Source organism: Candida pseudojiufengensis, assembly GCF_024610245.1.
Source record: "Candida pseudojiufengensis strain CBS 10847 chromosome Unknown scaffold10, whole genome shotgun sequence".
Lineage (NCBI taxonomy): Eukaryota > Fungi > Ascomycota > Pichiomycetes > Serinales > Debaryomycetaceae > Lodderomyces > Lodderomyces pseudojiufengensis.
The window spans coordinates 307389-327444 of NW_026261540.1; the positions used below are offsets into that span (position 1 = coordinate 307389).

At 26.7% G+C, this 20056-nt stretch overlaps 10 protein-coding genes across 10 annotated transcripts; 5 read left to right on the forward strand and 5 right to left on the reverse strand. All coding sequences in view use genetic code 12, as the record gives it.

Moving 5' to 3' along the window:
* Positions 1 to 30: 30 nt before the first annotated feature.
* On the reverse strand, positions 31 to 1155 carry LEU2 (3-isopropylmalate dehydrogenase; the record flags this gene model as incomplete). Its single annotated transcript, XM_051760034.1, has 1 exon — positions 31 to 1155. The coding sequence occupies one exon, from the start codon at positions 1153 to 1155 to the stop codon at positions 31 to 33; it is 1125 nt and encodes a 374-aa protein (XP_051612225.1).
* A 218-nt stretch (positions 1156 to 1373) lies between these two features.
* Positions 1374 to 2882, reverse strand: SPL1 (Spl1p; the record flags this gene model as incomplete). Its single annotated transcript, XM_051760035.1, has 1 exon — positions 1374 to 2882. The coding sequence occupies one exon, from the start codon at positions 2880 to 2882 to the stop codon at positions 1374 to 1376; it is 1509 nt and encodes a 502-aa protein (XP_051612226.1).
* Positions 2883 to 4274: 1392 nt separating this feature from the next.
* On the forward strand, positions 4275 to 6530 carry FAA2-3 (Faa2-3p; the record flags this gene model as incomplete). The annotated part of the gene is made up of 1 exon (XM_051760036.1): positions 4275 to 6530. One exon carries the CDS (start codon positions 4275 to 4277, stop codon positions 6528 to 6530), a length of 2256 nt encoding a protein of 751 aa, XP_051612227.1.
* Positions 6531 to 6740: 210 nt separating this feature from the next.
* RVB2 (RuvB family ATP-dependent DNA helicase reptin) lies at positions 6741 to 8282 on the forward strand (the record flags this gene model as incomplete). The annotated part of the gene is made up of 2 exons (XM_051760037.1): positions 6741 to 6743; positions 6813 to 8282. The coding sequence occupies 2 exons, from the start codon at positions 6741 to 6743 to the stop codon at positions 8280 to 8282; spliced, it is 1473 nt and encodes a 490-aa protein (XP_051612228.1).
* A 90-nt stretch (positions 8283 to 8372) lies between these two features.
* On the reverse strand, positions 8373 to 8864 carry VMA11 (H(+)-transporting V0 sector ATPase subunit c'; the record flags this gene model as incomplete). Its single annotated transcript, XM_051760038.1, has 1 exon — positions 8373 to 8864. The coding sequence occupies one exon, from the start codon at positions 8862 to 8864 to the stop codon at positions 8373 to 8375; it is 492 nt and encodes a 163-aa protein (XP_051612229.1).
* Positions 8865 to 9118: 254 nt separating this feature from the next.
* On the forward strand, positions 9119 to 9781 carry KGF55_005067 (MIND complex subunit; the record flags this gene model as incomplete). Its single annotated transcript, XM_051760040.1, has 1 exon — positions 9119 to 9781. One exon carries the CDS (start codon positions 9119 to 9121, stop codon positions 9779 to 9781), a length of 663 nt encoding a protein of 220 aa, XP_051612230.1.
* A 474-nt stretch (positions 9782 to 10255) lies between these two features.
* Positions 10256 to 14794, forward strand: IQG1 (Iqg1p; the record flags this gene model as incomplete). The annotated part of the gene is made up of 1 exon (XM_051760041.1): positions 10256 to 14794. One exon carries the CDS (start codon positions 10256 to 10258, stop codon positions 14792 to 14794), a length of 4539 nt encoding a protein of 1512 aa, XP_051612231.1.
* A 20-nt stretch (positions 14795 to 14814) lies between these two features.
* Positions 14815 to 16871, reverse strand: CRN1 (Crn1p; the record flags this gene model as incomplete). The annotated part of the gene is made up of 2 exons (XM_051760042.1): positions 14815 to 16810; positions 16867 to 16871. 2 exons carry the CDS (start codon positions 16869 to 16871, stop codon positions 14815 to 14817), a joined length of 2001 nt encoding a protein of 666 aa, XP_051612232.1.
* A 573-nt stretch (positions 16872 to 17444) lies between these two features.
* On the forward strand, positions 17445 to 17765 carry KGF55_005070 (uncharacterized protein; the record flags this gene model as incomplete). The annotated part of the gene is made up of 1 exon (XM_051760043.1): positions 17445 to 17765. One exon carries the CDS (start codon positions 17445 to 17447, stop codon positions 17763 to 17765), a length of 321 nt encoding a protein of 106 aa, XP_051612233.1.
* Positions 17766 to 17863: 98 nt separating this feature from the next.
* On the reverse strand, positions 17864 to 19996 carry PRT1 (translation initiation factor eIF3 subunit b; the record flags this gene model as incomplete). Its single annotated transcript, XM_051760044.1, has 1 exon — positions 17864 to 19996. One exon carries the CDS (start codon positions 19994 to 19996, stop codon positions 17864 to 17866), a length of 2133 nt encoding a protein of 710 aa, XP_051612234.1.
* Between the last annotated feature and the right edge of the window lie 60 nt (positions 19997 to 20056).

Below are 20056 nucleotides of genomic sequence, written 5' to 3' on the forward strand. Positions count from 1 at the left end.
CATTAATTACTAGATACATACGTAGCCTAATTATTTTTTAGATTTTAAAATTTTTGTAACTGTTTCAGCAATAGCATCACCAACTTCCTTTGTAGTATTATCACCTTTTAAATCAGCAGTTCTTATACCCGAATCCAAAACTTGTTTAACTGCTTCATCTAAAGCTTGAGATTCTTCAATACAATCTAAACTTAATCTTAACATTAATGAAACTGATAAAATTGTAGCTATTGGATTTACTTTATTTTCAGGTAAATCTGGAGCTGATCCATGACATGGTTCATATAATCCAAATGCTTTATTGGTGTTTGGTAATGAAGCTAATGATGCTGATGGTAATAATCCTAAACTTCCTGGTATAACACTTGCTTCATCTGAAATAATATCTCCAAACATATTTGATGTAATTATAATACCATTTAATTTAGTTGGATTTTGAATTAATATCATTGCTGCACTATCAATTAATTGATGTTGAATATTTAAATTTGGAAACTCGGTGGTTATTGTTTCATCTACAGTTTTTCTCCATAATCTTGAACTTGCTAATACATTAGCTTTATCTAATGACCATATAGGTAATGGTGGATTATGTTGTAATGCCATAAATGCAGCCATTCTTGTAATTCTTTGTACTTCAGCAACGGTATATTTTTCAGTATCCCATGCTGTTTTACCATCATTACTTTCATTTTGTTCTTGTCTTTCTCCAAAATATATTCCACCAACTAATTCTCGAACAATAGTTAAATTTGTTCCCCTTACAATATCTGATCTAATTGGACTAAGCTCTAATAATGAATCACTTATAAAATTACATGGTCTAATATTAGCATATAAATTTAATTCTTTTCTAATTTTTAATAATCCTTGTTCTGGTCTTACTGATCCAGTACCCCATTTAGGTCCACCAACAGCACCTAATAAAACAGCATCTGAATTTTTTGCACTTTCAAGGGATTCTTGTGGTAATGGTTCACCAGTTGCATCAATTGCTGCTCCTCCTATCAAGTGATTTTTAAATTCAAATTTTATATTATGAAACGGAGTTGAATTTTCAATTGCTTTTAGTACTTTAATGGCTTCATTTGTAATTTCTGTACCAACATGATCACCTGGTAAAACAGTTATGGTTTTGATTATTTGTTCTGACATTGCTTATCGATTGTTGAAAAAAGGTTGGTGAATAAGTTGGTTGATTTAAAATTACTAATTCAACTAATTGTATGGAGAAAGTGAAAAAATAAAAAATCCGAATCCGGTTTGCTGAAACGGAAAAAATTATAATATTCATTTACAAAACTGAAAAAAAAAAAAAAAGAATCTAATTACACTTACACTATCAACGACTAATAATCATAAACAAAACTCAATTAATGACCACTCCATTCAATTGAATCCAAATCAATACCTTCTTGAACCATTTCCCATAATGGTGACATTTTTCTTAAAAATTCAACTCTTTCATTTAAAGCTTGAATAACATAATCAATTTCTGCATCTGTTGTAAATCTACCAATACCAAATCTTATTGAAGAATGAGCTAATGCATCATCAGCACCTAAAGCATGTAAAACATAAGAAGGTTCTAATGATGCTGAAGTACATGCTGATCCTGAACTTAATGCAATATCTTTTAAAGCCATTAATAAAGATTCTCCTTCAATATATGCAAATGATACATTTACACAACCAGGATATTGATATTTTGGATCGTGAGATCCATTAAGAATTGTAGAAGGAATTGATAATAAACCATCTTTTAATTTTTTAGATAATGCTCGGATATGTTTTGAATCATAAGCTCCTTCAGATTGCATCAATCTTGCAGCTTCTCCAAATCCTGCAATTAATGGTGGTGCTAAAGTTCCTGAACGTAACCCTCTTTCTTGTCCTCCACCAGTTATAATTGGATCTAATCTAACTCTTGGTCTTCTTCTTACATAACAAGCTCCAATACCTTTTGGACCATAAATTTTATGACTTGATATTGATAATAAATCAATTTTCATTTCATTTACATCTATGGGGATTTTACCATAAGCTTGAGCAGCATCAGTATGAAAAAAAATTTTATTTTTTCTACAAATTTCTCCAATTTCTTTTAAAGGTTGTATTACACCAATTTCATTATTTACTGCCATTACTGATACTAATACAGTATCTTTCCTTATTGATTTTTTTAAATCTTCTAAATTAATTAAACCTTCTGAATTTACAGGTAAATAAGTAACTTCAAACCCTTCATCTTGCATATGTCTTGCTGAATCTAATACACATTTATGTTCGGTTTGAGTAGTTATAATATGTTTCTTGGTGTTTTTATAGAAACGTGGTACACCCTTTATAGCCATATTATTAGTTTCTGTAGCACCACTTGTAAAAATAATTTCTTTTGGATCAGCATTTATTATTGAAGCAATATGTTCTCTTGCTTTTTCAACTTCTTTATCAGTTTCCCAACCATAAGCATGAGTTGAAGAATGAGGATTACCATAAAGACCAGTATAAAATTCTAACATTTTATCTAATACTCTTGGATCAACTGGAGTAGTTGCTTGAACATCTAAATATATTGGTCTTGAACCAAATTTAGAAGCATCTCTTGTTGCAGATTTGAGAGAAAGTGATGAACCTTCAGGTGGTTGAATTGGAGATTCTAATGGTGTTGAAACATGTATATTACCTGTTGATGTATTTAGAGTTGTTGTTGGTGTGGTATTAATTGTACTTGATGATGTATTTGATTTCTCTGTTGATGTTGATGGTGATGGAGTTGTACTTGTGGCAAAATGTTTCAATGATGTGATTAATGATGGTTTTGATTTCTGGATTTGCTTTACGGATCTAATCGATGAACCTTTTAATATATTACTATACATTGTTTTATTGATGACTTATCTGTTGAAATTTGTATGGATGACTTAATAAAAATCTGCTAAATGTTCGTTTCTAAAATGTATTGAATATACGAAATGTAAAATTAAGGAATAGTTGATTTAATTACTGAGTATTTAATAAATATTGTATCAGTAATATATTGACTGATGATGAAATAGATAAGTTTAATGACTATAAAATTAAATTTGATTCTTTTGATTGATTAGTAACATAAAAAAAGAATCTTTTTTCTTAGGTAAGGCTCCCATCATTTTATGAGACACACTTATTAAATGACAAGAGATTTTTACTATGTAGTTACGGATGTATAGTATTCAGTTGTCTCAGAAAGACGGAGTTATTGCTATTGTTTGTTTGATGGAACGAAGTTAAATATCAGAGTCGAAAGAAACTAAATGTTAGGATTTGATTGTCGAACAAACATACAATAGTAAGAAATATTTCACTCAAAGGTATTTATGAAAAAAGCTTTGTACAATTTAATATCATGCATCTCGACTTCACTTACTTCATTCGCATTCGCTTTGCATTAGTTTTTTGTCTCACATAGTTATAGAATTTGGTATCAAAACCATACAAATTGTGTAAAAAGTAGCAAGAGGAAGTTTGTACAAAAGTCTACTACATAAAATCATTGCACCATCAATCAATATGTTAATGACGACCACCGTAACAGATTTATACACTCCCACAACTTTATAATTGCAATTCATCCTTGAAATTTGGTTTTGAGAATTTGAAATTGTAACCGAATGAATTTAAACTCCTAAAGCTAATGCAGCTACCAAATTTAAACTTGATACAATCAACAAGTTGTGGAACCCTAACCTAAAGATAAAAATAGACTTCAAATCGTGTGAGGGGTTGTTTTCCAATTGTTCAGTTCGGGCTTTGATCTTTCATTTCAGAAGATTTAATGTTTCAGGAAAGAAACTCTAAGCTAGAGTATGCGGGATTTATATTCAAAGTTCTTCTATAGTTCTAAAGCTAACGTAAAATCTGAGTTGTAATACCGAACAAATTTTGAATAGGAATTCGTCCTAATGGTGTGGTTGAAACAAGGGTCTTACTCTTGTTATTATATTTATGAGAAACTAGATTAATTCTAGGTCGGTCTTAAAAAAAAGCGTTTTATTCATTCGGTTGTTGTTGTACTGTGTTACTGAATTATGCATAATAAAACCGTTAGAATAATTTAACCGCTTAAACTAAAATTGTTCAAAGATCCAGATCTCAACCCCACTTTCCAAAATGAACTACCATAACCTCAAGGAACAACCCCAACAGAGTACTGAAGATTACTATTTAAATAATCGCAACCATCCTTCAACTTAATCCCTTTTTAGATTAATTTCTACAACCCAAACCCAACTATGTCCATTAAATTACCTTCAATAACAGATTCAGATTTTGAATCAATTTATGCATTAGATGAAAAAGATTATATTTTTAATCCAAATAATGATATACCAATAGAATCATTAATTAATTATAATTTACCAATCCCACAAGAATATAGTGGTCATTCAATAAAAATTCCAGGAACTTCAAAACCAGGATATTCTGAAATTTATAGAAATGCAAGTTTACCAAATAATTTAAAAAATTTTATTGTTCCAGAATTAAATACTTATCATGCTTTGATTAAATCATCAGTTGAAAGACATGGTGATTCATCTTGTTTGGCTTATCATGAATATGATTATGAGAATGATTTACATTTAGAAAGATATAATTCATTAACTTATAATGAAGTAAATAATAAAAAAATTAATTTTGCATCTGGTTTATTCTTTTTAATAAATTCAAATCCTTTCAAGAATTTAGAATTAGAATCTCATTTAAAAATTATAAATCATGAAAGAGATTATCAAAATTATAATGAAAATAATATGTCATTTATTGTTACATTTTATTCAGGTAATAGAATTGAATGGATTATATCAGATTTAGCATGTTCTTCAAATTCTTTAACATCTACTGCATTATATGATACATTAGGTGAATCATCATCAAAATATATTTTAGAAATTACTCAATCTCCAATAATTATATGTTCAAGAAATAAAATTGAAAAATTAATCGAATTAAAAAAACAATATCCAAAAGAATTAGAATCTTTAATTATGATTATTTCAATGGATCCATTGAATAAAAAGGCATCTTCACTAACCAAACTAGCAGAAGAAAATAATATAAAATTATATGATTTTATTCAAGTTGAAAAAATTGGTGAAATTTTTCCCCATACTGAAACATTACCAAAACCTGAAACAACATATACATTAACTTTTACATCAGGTACTACATCAAACCCAAAGGGAGTAGTATTACCTCATAGAACAATAGTAGCAGCATGTTTATCATTTGCTTATTTAATGCCTCATCATAATAAAATGAAAGAATTTGCTTTTTTACCATTAGCTCATATATTTGAAAGACATATGTCAGCATCAGTATTAACATTTGGTGGAGAAGTTGCATTTCCAAGATTAGGTGGTTCAGCAATAACTTTATTTCAAGATTTAAAATTATACAAACCAACTTTTTTAGCTTGTGTTCCTAGAATTTTTAGTAAAATTGAATCACTAATTAAAAATGCTACTATTGATTCAAATTCAACATTTAATAGAATTACATATTCACAAGCTTTTGAAACTAAAAGAATAAAACAATTAGAAGATGGAAATAAAGGAAATCATTTTATATATGATACAATATTAATCAAGAGATTAAGATCATTAATTGGATTTGATAATATGGAAGTATGTTTTACAGGAGGTGCTCCAATAAGTGGAGAAACTATAAAATTTTTAAGATCAAGTTTAGGTATTGGATTTACTCAAGGTTATGGATCAAGTGAATCATTTGCTGGAATGTTAATGGCATTACCATTACAATATTCAAGTATTGGTACATGTGGAGCCATAGCTCCTACAGTTGAAGCAAGAATACGTGAAATTCCAGAAATGGGATATTATTTAAATGATAAAGGAGGACCTCGTGGTGAATTACAATTAAGAGGTCCTCAAATGTTTAGTCACTACTACAAGAATCCAGAAGAAACTTCAAAATCTATTGATTCAGAAGGTTGGTTTTCAACTGGTGATGTTATACAAATTACAAATGAAGGTTGGTTTATAATATTTGATAGAGTTAAAAATTTTTATAAATTATCTCAAGGTGAATATGTTACACCTGAAAAAATTGAAAATTTATATTTGACTTCAAATTCAATTATAACTCAAGTTTTTGCACATGGAGATTTTAATCAATCATATTTAGTGGGGGTAATAGGTATTGATCCATTATCAATAAAGACATTTTTAACAAGTAAATGTAATATTCAACCAGATCAAATTTCAACAAATCAAGATTTATTGGAAGTGGTAAATAAAAGAGAAATTAAAACTTCAATCTTATTATATTTAAATACAAATGTAGGATCAAAATTAAATGGATTTGAAAAAATTCAAAATATTTATTTAGAAATTGATCCATTAACTTTAGATCGTAATGTTATTACTCCTACTTCAAAATTAAAAAGATCTATAGCTTCAAATTTTTTTAAAAATCAAATTGATATGATGTATAAAGAAGGTTCTATTATTAAAGATTTAAAATTATAGATTAAATAGGAAATGGATAAAGCCAATTCAATTAGAAACTCTGAAACTTGTTTTGATTTCAACTTTGTCTCTAAATTGTTTCATGCGACATAACAGAACATTGGTAGCACCAAATACATAGATTCTGAAAAAATATTGAATTTAAACCTTCATCATCATTCCATCAGCCAGATCAATAAACCACCATAAACTCTCGACCATTTTGAAAAGATGGTATGTATTGATTCAATATGTTCTGCTTATCTTATTACTTACTAATTGATACTAACTATACTCTCCTAGACCACACCAATTAATACGAAAGTCACAACAAAAGATATTAATGGATTATCATTAATAGCAGCTCATTCCCACATATCAGGTTTGGGGTTAGATGATAATTTACAACCAAAAGAAAATTCCCAGGGGATGGTTGGTCAATTACAAGCAAGAAAAGCAGCAGGAATTGTATTAAAAATGGTTCAATTAGGTAAAATTGCAGGAAGAGCAGTATTATTTGCTGGACCTCCATCAACTGGAAAAACTGCAATTGCAATGGGATTATCACAAAGTTTAGGTAATGATATACCTTTTACCGCAATAGCTGCATCTGAAATATATAGTTTAGAATTATCAAAAACTGAAGCTTTAACTCAAGCTTTTAGAAAATCTATAGGTATAAGAATTAAAGAAGAAACTGAAATTATTGAAGGAGAAGTTGTTGAAATTCAAATTGATAGATCTATTACAGGAGGTCATAAACAAGGAAAATTAACTATAAAGACAACAGATATGGAAACTATATATGAATTAGGTAATAAAATGATTGAAGGATTAACAAAAGAAAAAATTTTAGCTGGAGATGTTATATCTATTGATAAATCAAGTGGTAAAATAACAAAATTAGGTAAATCATTTACAAGAGCAAGAGATTATGATGCAATGGGACCAGAAACTAAATTTATTCAATGTCCAGAAGGTGAATTACAAAAAAGAAAAGAAGTAGTACATACTGTTTCATTACATGAAATTGATGTTATAAATTCAAGACAACAAGGATTTTTAGCATTATTTTCTGGAGATACTGGAGAAATTAGATCTGAAGTTCGAGATCAAATAAATACAAAAGTTGCAGAATGGAAAGAAGAAGGTAAAGCAGAAATTATTCCTGGAGTTTTATTTATTGATGAAGTTCATATGTTAGATATTGAATGTTTTTCATTTATAAATAGAGCTTTAGAAGATGACTTTTCTCCAATTGTTATAATGGCAACAAATAGAGGTATAAGTAAAACAAGAGGTACAGATTATAAATCTCCTCATGGTATGCCAATAGATTTATTAGATAGATCAATTATAATACATACAACAAATTATAATAGTGATGAAATTAGAACAATATTATCAATAAGAGCAAATGAAGAAGAAGTTGATTTAAGTAATGATGCCTTGGCGTTGTTAACAAAAATTGGTCAAGAAACAAGTTTAAGATATTCAAGTAATTTGATATCAGTTGCTCAACAAATTTCTTTAAAAAAGAGACAAAATGAAGTTGAATTACAAGATATAAAAAGAGCATATATGTTATTTTTAGATTCTGATAGATCTGTTTCTTATTTAGAAAAAAATAAATCTCAATATATTGATGATAAAGGTAATGTTACAATAGGTAATACTCAGGAGAGTAATACAGATAAAATTGAAGATGAATCAAAAAGAGAAGAACAATCAAAAGTAGAAACAAAGAATGGGGATGATATGGAAATCAGTTGAAGTTTGTAGATATGTAATATAATAAAAGAATCAAAAAGATAATAGTAAATAAACTTAGCTTTTTATATAAATTATAAATCGTTATATATTTTATCCACTTCCTTTAGTATTCAATATTAATGCAATAATCATACCATATAATCCTAAAACTTCAGCAAAAATTAAAATCAAAACAATTCCAACAAATAATCTAGGTTGATGCATAAATCGTCTAACACCTTCATCACCAACTATTCCAATTGCATAACCAGAAGCTAAACAAGCAAACCCCACAGCTAACCCACAAGATAAGTGCATAAACCCATTAAATAAACTATAATTTTCAGTAGGTGATAAACCACCAGCAATTAAAACAGCAACAACTAATCCATATACAGATAATATACCAGACATTACAACAGGAATTAATGATTTCATAATTAATTCTGGTTTAAATGTACCAATACCTGCTATACCAATACCTGATTTTGCTGTTCCTATTGCTGCTCCAGTACATGATAATATCATTGCTGCTGCACATCCTCCAAATCCTAAGAATGGTGCAAATGATGGATAAAATTCATCCCCTAAAGTCTCCGACATATTGCTGTAAATTCAATAAAAGATCTATAGGTGAGAATGGTAGATAAGATGGTTGTTTAATTGATTATTGGTACTAGAAGATCTCTCTATATGAAGTAGAAAATAGATTTGAACATAATCTGAAGAAATGGTAACTACCAATTGAACAAACCAACTCTTTTTAGCTAAAAACCGCTTAATAACAACAACATAAGTTTAATATATTATAAACTATAAACACTAATGAAAACAAGCAAACACCATACACTTCTTAAATGAATTCAACATTTGATGTACAAGATGATTATGAAAAAGTTAGAATATCAAAAAAGGAATTGAAATTCCTATATAATAATATATTAAATTCAACAATAACAAAATTAGATTTACATTTACCAACAACAAAAGAAGATCCATTAAAAACCAAGATATATTTAGATATTGAAAATTATTTATTAAAATCTTTTCAAAATTTATTAAAAAGTTTACTTATAGATGGAGAAGATTTAAGTAATGAAGATATTATTACAATTTTAAAAGTTGATGATAATGATACAAATGTTGAACCATTTGATTATAATATAAATGATCAATTAAGAACAATATTAAATGAATATGATAATTTGGTATTAGATTTGGGAGAACTAAAGAGAACATTACCTAAAAGAGCTCAAGATAAATATTTTAAATTAGTTTCTAAAATTGATGAAGAAGTTAGTGAAACTATAAATAATATAAATAAAGAAGTTGAAGAAGCTAAGTTAAAACAAGAAGGCGATAAAGAATTTGTTGAAATTAATTTTAATGAATTTAATAAAGAATATTATGATTATTTATTAAGATTTGATCAAATTAATTCAAAATTACCAAATTTAAAAATGGAATTTGATAGATTTAATAAAGCTATTGAATTTTTAGAAAAAAATTCATCTTTATGATACTGGTGTATAGAGAATTGGTATAATGAGTTATGAATAATGAAATTTAATGAATACTAAACACGTCAAATTTAAAATATAGGGGAGTACAATGATATTTCAATTCTTTCTTTGATCTCTTCTTATGAATCAATTGTAGTAGCTGAGCATTTTACAAATTTATGAATTAAAAGCTATGAATTGATGAATTCTTTGCGAGGTTCCTGGGAAATGAATAAAAGCTCGTCTGACTCAATATCAACGAACCGTCTAGTAGTATGTAAAGTGTTTTGATTTATTGATAAGATTGTGTGAAAATTTGAAAATTTGGTTTTGTTTACATTTTTTCCAATTTAGGATTTTTATTTATCAAAACATAAATTTACATAAAGAAAGAATGTTAGGCTTAATCGAAAGATATTACACCAATTATTGAAGACTACTGCATTACTGAATCAAATATACAACACACACAACCCACATGAAATAACAAGAATGTCACTGTACAACTTTTATTCTGAAAAGAATAAAAATAATATACTACAACCAACAAATAGATTAAATTCATCACCTTTTAAAACTAATAATTCAAAATATAATGATCAAGATTTAGATGAATTAGCAAGAGAATTGGAATTATCACCAAGTAAAAAAACAAATCATACTACTGCATCATTGAAAACAATGTTTGGTTCCCCATCTGTAACAGTTTCATCATTTAAATCAACTTCACTTTCTAATAAGTATAACAACGATGAAGTTGATGAAACACCAAGTTGGGCCAAAAAAAATTATAGAGATGTTTTAAATAAATCACCTATCAAGAAAACAATTCCTCAAAATAATTTATTGAATACGCCAATATCAACTAACAAAAATAATAACTACATTACAAATTCTCCAAATAAAAATGCATCTATTGAATCATCAGGTTATGAATATTTATGTCGTATTCAAGCTATAAAAGAATGGTTAGAAATAATAATAAATGAAAATATACCACAATCCCCCATGGAATTAATAACATATATGAAAAATGGGATATATCTTGCAAAATTATCCAATTGTATATTACCAATTAAAAAACAAGTTTATATGAATGATAACAAATTACAATTTAAACATACAGAAAATATTAATAGATTTTTTCAATTGTTGGATTTTTTAAATGTTCCTGATTTATTTAGATTTGAATTAACTGATTTATATGATTCAAAAAATGTTCCAAAAGTTTGGTTTTGTTTACATTCAATTTGTTATATTTTACATAGAAATGATTCAAATTATCCAATTATTGAAGATTTAACTAAAAAGCAATTGAAATTTTCTGAAGATGATATTATTTTCGCAAATAGACTGTTGATTAATTCTCCATTACCTAATTTTTCAAGTGCTGATTCAACTGATGCAAATGATGAACCAAAATATATGAATAAAATTATCTCACCAATTAAATCAAAACCAATTGAGAAAAAACCTAATCCATTTTTGGAGGAGAAGAGAACCGTTTCAAAAATCGATCCCAAAAAAGAAGAACCAACAAGAGAAAATAAAGAAGTTCCTTCAAGACCAAAAACTTCATATGATATCAACTTAGATGATAAAGATGTAGACATTATCAAATTACAATCATTATCAAGAGGTGCAAATCTTAGATATTCAATGTTTGTTAAAAAAATTATGCTTAAATCATATGAAGATGATTTAACTTATTTTTGGTCAATAATTAGAGGTAATTTTATTAGATCAAAAACAACTCATAAACATAGAGATGAATTAAGAGGTTTTACTTTTGAAATTATTGAATTACAGTCAATTATTAGAAAAAAATTGGTATCAGTTAATAAACCACATTTACTGGAAAATCAAATTATAAAATTTCAAAGTATATGTAGAGGTAAAAAAATAAGAGAATCGTTTTTAAATATTAAACAACTGATTGAAATAAATCAATCTATTGTAATTGGTTTGCAATCTGTAATTAGAATGAATCTTGTTAACAAGATTGTAAAAGTATTGATTTCAAAACAAAATATAATAATGGAACCAACTATTCAACTTCAGTCAATTTGTCGTACCAAACTAAGCAAGAAATTCTCAAAAACTCAATTTGTTAATCTTGAAAAATTAATTGAATTACAATCAATGATAAGAAGAGATTTAGTAATACATAATATAAATTATAAACATCATATTGTTAGATCTAACAAGAGAAAAATTACAGAATTACAAAGTATAGCAAGAGGTGGTATATCAAGATCAAGATTATGTAATAATGTTTTAATAAATTTAATTCATGAAGATGATATTTTAAATCAATTATATTCTATTGTTAGAGGTAATAAAATTAGAAAAAATATTTATCATATAAAATCTGAATTAAATGAATTTGAAAAAAAATCAATAATACCTGTTCAATCATTGTTTAGAGGAGTTTTAAGCAGATTTAATAAAGAAATTTTAAAAGATGATGCATACAATTATGTAAACGAATTTATCATATTACAATCTAAAATAAGAGGAAATAAAATCAGAGTTGAATTCAACACAATAGATCAATATTACAAACAAAATGTTGAATATGTCATAAAAGCACAAGCTATAATAAGAAGAAGTTTAGCTCAAAATGATTATCAATCATTATTATTAAGTAATAATGCATCATTAAAAATATTAAGAAAATTTGCACATTTATTATCTCAAAATGATTTTGATTTTCAAGAAGAAATAAAATTATCAAAAGATAAAGAAATTATAATTGAAAAATCTAAAAATAATGAAAATTTAGAAACTTCAATTGAAAATATAGATTTAAAATTAGGATTATTAGAAAAGAATAAAATTACAATTGAAGAATTTTCAAATCAAAAGACTTCTTCATTTAGACGTTCTACTCATCAAGCTACTGATCTAAGACAATTGGATAGATTAAATAAATCTTCAAGAGAAAGAATTGAGTTATATCAATCATTATTTTATATATTACAAACAAAACCAATTTATATTTCAAATTTATTTAAATCATTAGATCATTCAGTAAAAGATACAAAATCTCATCAATTATTACTTGAAGATTTAATGAGTTTATTTCCAATTTCAAATTCTTCAATAAATCATCATAGTAGAGAAGAATATTTTTTAATGAAATTAATTATAACAATAATGGAAAATGATATAAAACAATTAAATAATATTAGTGATATAACAAAACAACAATTTACATTTTGGAATGAATTTTTATCAAATTTTAATAATCATTCTTATCAAAGACAACATTTAAAATTATTATTTGGAAAATTTGTTAATAAAATTATCGATGATGATGAATTAGATTTTGAAAGTGATCCATTATTAATTCATTCAGATATAATAACAAAAGAAATTAGAATTCATGGACATAGCACCAACAACCGAAAATTATCACCTCAAGAAGCTATTAAATTACCTGAAGTATCATCTCAATTTGTATCTAATTTAATGAGCTTACGAGAACATTGTTCAGCTACTATAACTTTAATTGATCAAATTAAAAATAGAATTCCAATACATATAAAATTAATTTGTAAAACAGCATATTTATTATCACATTCTTATTTTCCCAACAAGAATGAAATTCAACATTTAGCTGTTGCTGGGGTTTGTTTTTGGAAACATTATTTTGGAGCTATATTACAATTACCTCAAAATTATGGTTTTACTAAGAAATTATCAATGAAAGATCAAAGTAATTTAAGATATTTAAATAGAGTTATGTTACAAGTTTTCAGTAGGAAACCATTTAATGATAATTTTTTAAAACCTTTAAATGAATATATTACATCTACAACTGATCAAATTACAAATATTATAACTAGTTTAATTTCAATAGATGGAGATATTGATAATATTTATAAATTAAATGAATTTGATGATATTATAAATACTGAAAAACCAAAGTTAACAATGAAAATTAATTCAATGATATCTTTAGAAAATATAATTTCAACAAATATTAATATGATGTCAAATGGTAATGATGAATTAAATAATATTATAAATGAATTAGATAAATTAATAAATTCACCAAATGATTTAATTGCTTTAACTGATTTATCATCAATAACTTTGTACTTAAATCCAATTGATAAAACTGAATCATTATCAAATTCAAAAACAGATATTTTATTTACACAAGCTAAAAGATGCTTGTTGTATATAATTAGAGTTCAAGATGAAGGAGAAGATTTATTAGAATTATTAATTTCAGGAATAACTTCAAAACATGAACAAACATTTCAAAAAATTATAGAACAAGAACGATTTGAAGACAACAACAATTCAAAACCATATTTTCAAACATCAGTTGGAGATTTAAACACAATGACATATCATGATTTAAAAAAAATGTGTTTAGAAATTATATTAAAATTAGAAATAATGGGAGAAGTTACTAGAAAAAATTCATTTCAAGATTTATTAAATCAAATAGTATTTGATATAAAACAAAAAGATAAACAAAGAATCAAGAGAAAAGAACAAATTGAAATATCTAATCAAGTTATCAAGAAATTGAATGATAAAGAAAAATTTTTAACTAAGCAGTTGTCAGAATATAATAATCATGTTGATAAAATTTTAAAAAATTCACAATTAAAACCAAAAGATAAAAAAATTTTAAAAATCATACCTGTTTTCAGTAAACAATATTTTTATCATAGAGAATTAAGGAAAAAAAATAGATTCCCAGAATTTGGATCATACAAGCTTAATATAAAAAAATTAAAAGAAATGAAAATATTGATTAAAAATTCATTTAGTAATGAATCCAAACTCGAGTTTATTTTTAGTTGTTATGAAATTGGAAATTTTACAATTGAAATTACAAAAAATTCTATAGTTTTAAATGGTTGTTCTCAAATTTTAACTATTGATGATTTATTAAATTTACAATATGAAAATAATTCAAAATTAACAATGTTTAATGGTAATATTATTTTTGATTCTAATTTTTTAATTGGGTTTATATTTGAAAAATTTTATGAATTAAAAAAATAACTTAGCATAATATACAATCTTTAAGATCTATTAAGTAATTTTTCAATTTTTTCTTCTAATGATTTTAATCTTTCATCTTTTTCTAATCCTGATTCTGTTAATTTTGTAACTTGTGATTCTAATTTTATAACAAGATTTGATAATTTTTCAATTGTTGAACCTAATGTTGGTTTAGTGGTTGTTGATGTATTAGTTGATGGTGATGATTCTTCTTTACTGGTAGATTGGGTCTTGGAGTCTAATGGTTTTATTGCTTCTTTACTTATTTGTTCAATTTGTACTGGTTCTGAGATCTCCGTTGGTGTATCTTTTTCTTTTGGTTTTTGTTCTTTAGATTCAACTGTTTTTGGTTCAGTTTTCTTTATTGGATCATCTTTTTTCAGTTCAACCTTTTCCTTTTTTGGTTCTTCTAATTTTGGCTCATCTTTTGTCTTTTTTGATTCTTCCAGTTTTGGTTCATCTTTTTTACTCTCTGAAGATGAAACTGATTTTATATCAGATTTTTTAACTTCTTCCCAATCTTCTTCTTTATCATCTAAATCAATTTGATCATCTTCATCATCTGATTGATCTACTACTTTATTCAACAAATTACCAATTTCATTAGATGATTTTAATACATCATCTACATTTTTTGGTTCTTCTTTTACTGGTTCTGGCTTTTTGGTTGCTTCTGTCTTAGTTGACTTTGATATTTCAGTCTTTTCCTTCTGTTTAGCTTCTTGTTTTTCTTTTTGATCTTTTTCTTTAGCTTCAGATACTTTAGTCACTGGTTTACTATTTTTTAATTCTGGTTTTTTACCTTCAAATAATGATTCCATAGTCATTAAAATTGGTCCATTTACTTCTTTTCCTTCAAACCATTCATCAGCACTTAAAGCAGGTTCAGATGATGGACAATCAGGATATATATCACTTTGAAATAATTCAGATCTTCTTGGAACAAAAAAGCTTATGGGTTCAATTGAATTATCTAAAACAGTTTTAAAACTTTTAACAACTTCATTTTCTTTTACATTAACTTTATTTTTGGGGGTTACTGCAAAACCTCTTTGTGGATCAGTTGATGCATATTGTGATAATTCATATAATAAATCATTTTCATATTCATAATATCTAATATTACCATCACCTTTTCCAGCAATATATAAAATTGAAGTATCTTCATCAAAATATGGAATTAATACTCCAGATGAAGCATCAACCACCAAGAAGCCATCAATTGGACCTTTTTCAATATTATTTATATCCCATATACCAACTTGACGATCAGACAACCTAGAGAACCCAGTTGTAATTATTCTATCAGTATTACCCAACCAAGAAACTCTTGAAGGTTTTGCTCCTGTATGACCTGAACCTTCTGAAATGATTTCACCTTTTCTTACATCCCAAACTCTTAATTTTTTATCTCTTGAAGTGGTGGCTAATAATGAACCATTATAATTAAAAGCAAAAGAAGTAACTAAATCTTTATGTTTTAAAGATATTTCATCTTTACCAGTCTTAGTATTCCAAATTTTAACTGAATAATCTAATGAGCTTGAAGCTAAAACATTTTCAGCACATGGATGATAACTAATTAATCCAACTTTTTTTGAATGTCCTTCCAAAATCTTGGTTGGTTCTGTTATATCTTTAACTTCATCTTCTTCATTTAAGTAGCTATGAAATGAATAATCATCAGGTATAGTCCAAATTAAGATTTTACCATCATCAGAACAACTAGCAACTTCTTGTTCATTAAATGGATTAAAAGCAGTGTCTAAAACAGGTCCTTTATGACCTCTAAATAATGAAACAGTATCTGGAGCTTTTCCAACTTCTTCAATTGGTATAATTGCAAATGCTCCTCCACCTGATGCATCCCAATTAACTGAAATGTATTTACCATTAGTTTGAATAATATTTGAATCCCATGCATTTTTAGTTATTTTTAAATTTTCGTAACATAATTCCTTTTTTGAAGGTTGTCCATAAACATGACGATATTTTGATGCTCTTACAAATTTTCCACTGATTACATAGTTAGTATCAAAAATTATCAAATCAATTGAGTAAGTCTAACGTACCTCATAGCTGTTGCTAGTCAAATATATTATTGTTTGAAATATTATAATTTGTTTAGGTTATTTAAAATTCCGATAAACATTGTGTGAGTTAATAAATTTATTGTTCAATTTCTCGCGATCTTTTTGATTGCAAATTCCGAATCTTACTTTTCGATAACAAAGACCATCTTTTGAGCAACATTATTGGAACAAGACAATTTGGCAAGAAGATTGAGCCTGTAAAAAGTCAAGAGATTATGCGCACGTTGAGTTTGCTCTTCTACATGGGATAACCTGAAATTTCCTCAATTTTTTCATTAGTATTTCAAAGAAGTACTTCTTTCACTTGCAACATTTTCGTAAACACTAGTGATTAAATAACCTATCTGATACAAGAGCTTATCTATCAATATGTAGATCAGAGCGATTTGAGTTGTACCTTGGTAAATCTACTTGTAATTCTTACACCTTGATCGATATTCAAAATAACAAGCACTACCAATTACAGATCTTGATTTGAAATATTTCTAAAGCATCACCATATTAATATATTATTAATTCAAAATAACTTTATCATATAAACACTAACCACTCACATCATGTTTCAAACTTCTAGATACCTAAAGTCTGGAATGACTCAAAGACTATCACAAACCATAATACGAAGGTCTCCCTATTCAACAAATACAATGGGAGATTATGAAAATAAAATATATAATATTTTAGAAAAAGAATTTGATCCTACAAATTTAAAAGTTCAAGATGTAAGTGGTGGATGTGGTTCAATGTTTGCTATATTTGTAGAAAGTAATAAATTTAAGGGTTTACCTATGATAAAACAACATAGATTAGTTAATGATATATTAAAGGATGAAATTAAAAAATGGCATGGTTTACAATTAAAAACTAGATCTAGTTGAGTTTCGAAATGAGAGAAAAGTACATTTTAGAATAAAATATTAATCTGTTAATAGTCACTGTGTACTTAAAATGCATTATTTATTATTTATAGAATCTTCTATTCAACAATTTCTTCTTTTTCTTCAATAATTTCTTCTTTAATTTCTTCTATAATTTCAGCTTGAACATCATTAGTTTTAGTTTTTTTACCAACATGTTTAGCTCTATATGCTCTCCAATCTTCTAATGCTTTTCTTCTAGCTAATATAGCTTCTTTAACTGCAGCATCAGCTTCCATTGCATCAATTTCTTCAAATTGTGCTGAATATTCTCTAAGATTACTACGAACTTTCTTTTTATCATTATTTGTTAATAATGATTCAGGTCTTGGTCTCCATATAAAATCATTAAATTGATCAATTGATTCATCTCTTAATAAATTTCCTGTAAATTCATATAATCTATAACCATTTTCAATAGCATGTAACCAAGCTGATGACCATGCTGTTACAAATCTTCCTGAAGGATCCCATGATATATTAGTCATACCTGAATATTTATCAGTTTTTAATAATTTAACATTTGTTGAACTTGTCTTTTTTGAAGAATCATCTTCAAATGACACATCAAAAAATTCAATTTCTCCTGATGATCTTGAAATTGTTGCAACAACAACATATCTACCTTTTGGTGACCAAATTACAGTATTTGAATGTTTATTTTCAAATTTTTTATAAGGTTTATATTTAGTACTTGCATTTTTTCCCTTTGTTGTTTCTGGTGAATAAAATGTTATAGTATTTTTAGGAATAGCAGGATTTGGATTACCATCATCTAATCTACTTATTGTTATAAATCTTTCACTTTTTGGTTCCCATGCAAAATTTACAATAACATCTTTTAATTCTAATTTTTCAACTGGTATATCTTTTTCACTAACTTTAAAAAAATCAAGATTTGAAAAAATTGTTTTACCTGATTTTGTATGTCTATCAACTTTAATACATAATAATTTCCCTTCACTTTGCCAATGCATTTTACAATCACTAACTTGAAATAAATTAACTGTACGTAATACTTGTCTACTTGGAATTTGCATTATAGCAACTCTTGCAGTTTGATTTGTACTTTCAGGAGTCCAATATGATAAAATATGATCTCCTTCATCATTTTTATTATTGTGTAATTTAACTTCTGCTGGTGACCATTCAAAATCTTGAATACCATCAATTTTAACTAATTTTTTATCTAATAATTGAAAACTTGGAGTTTCATAAATTGCTAAAGCATCTGGACCTTGACGAGCACAATATTTATCATCATATGACCATTTAACTAATGGCCATGGCATTTCTTTTTGATTTTCTAAATGTGGTGGTAATGCAAAAGTTCTAACAGGTTCACCAGTTATCATATCCCATATAACTAATTTATGACCTTCACTTTCTGGACCAAATGGGAATTGTTGTCTTTCAATTGCTGAATCAGGTAATGATATAGGAACTGGTGATAAGGTAACCATATATTTTTCATTTGGAGAAAAATCAATTAATCTTACTTGATTGTGATAAAATCTTTTTATACTATGTAAATCTTCTCCACCCCAAGATTGAATACCTTGAGGATGAATTGAAAATAAATAAGTACCCTTGGGTGAAAATCTTGCATATTTTGAAGTAAAACCTTTTCTTGGATCAACAACTGGTTCAGGTTCATTTGATTTTTTATTCCAATAAATTCCAACAGTATCATTAAAATGTAATATTATTTGATCTCTACCTTGATCATCTTGTAACCAATTATGTAAATAACCATGAGATTTAAAAGGTTCAATTTTAGGTTCTTGATATTCATTACTTATATTACCAAATTTTTCAATATCTGATAATTTATTAACTAATAATCTATGATTTTGATCTAATTTTTTTCCATGTAATTTTTTAATAGCTAAATCTGCTTCTTCATTAGTTTTATATTGAATGAATAAAAATCCTTTTGATTTACCATTTTCTAATGGCATGTGGATACCTTCATCTCCTTCGACTATTTCACCAGCACTGCTGAATAATTTTTTAAGGACTTTCAATAAAACAGGAACTTTTGATTCTGGTGCTATTGGTGCTCCATCGACGATGATATAATTGTCTAATCCAAAATCTGCATCGTATTTTTCTTCTAAATCTGAAAAATCAATATCGTCTAAATTGACTTCTTCTTCAAGTTGTAGGTAGTCTTCCTCGTTAATAGACATGGTGGGGAGATTGGATAGGACTTTGGAGGAGTTTTGGATCTAAGTTGAAAAATTTTATGA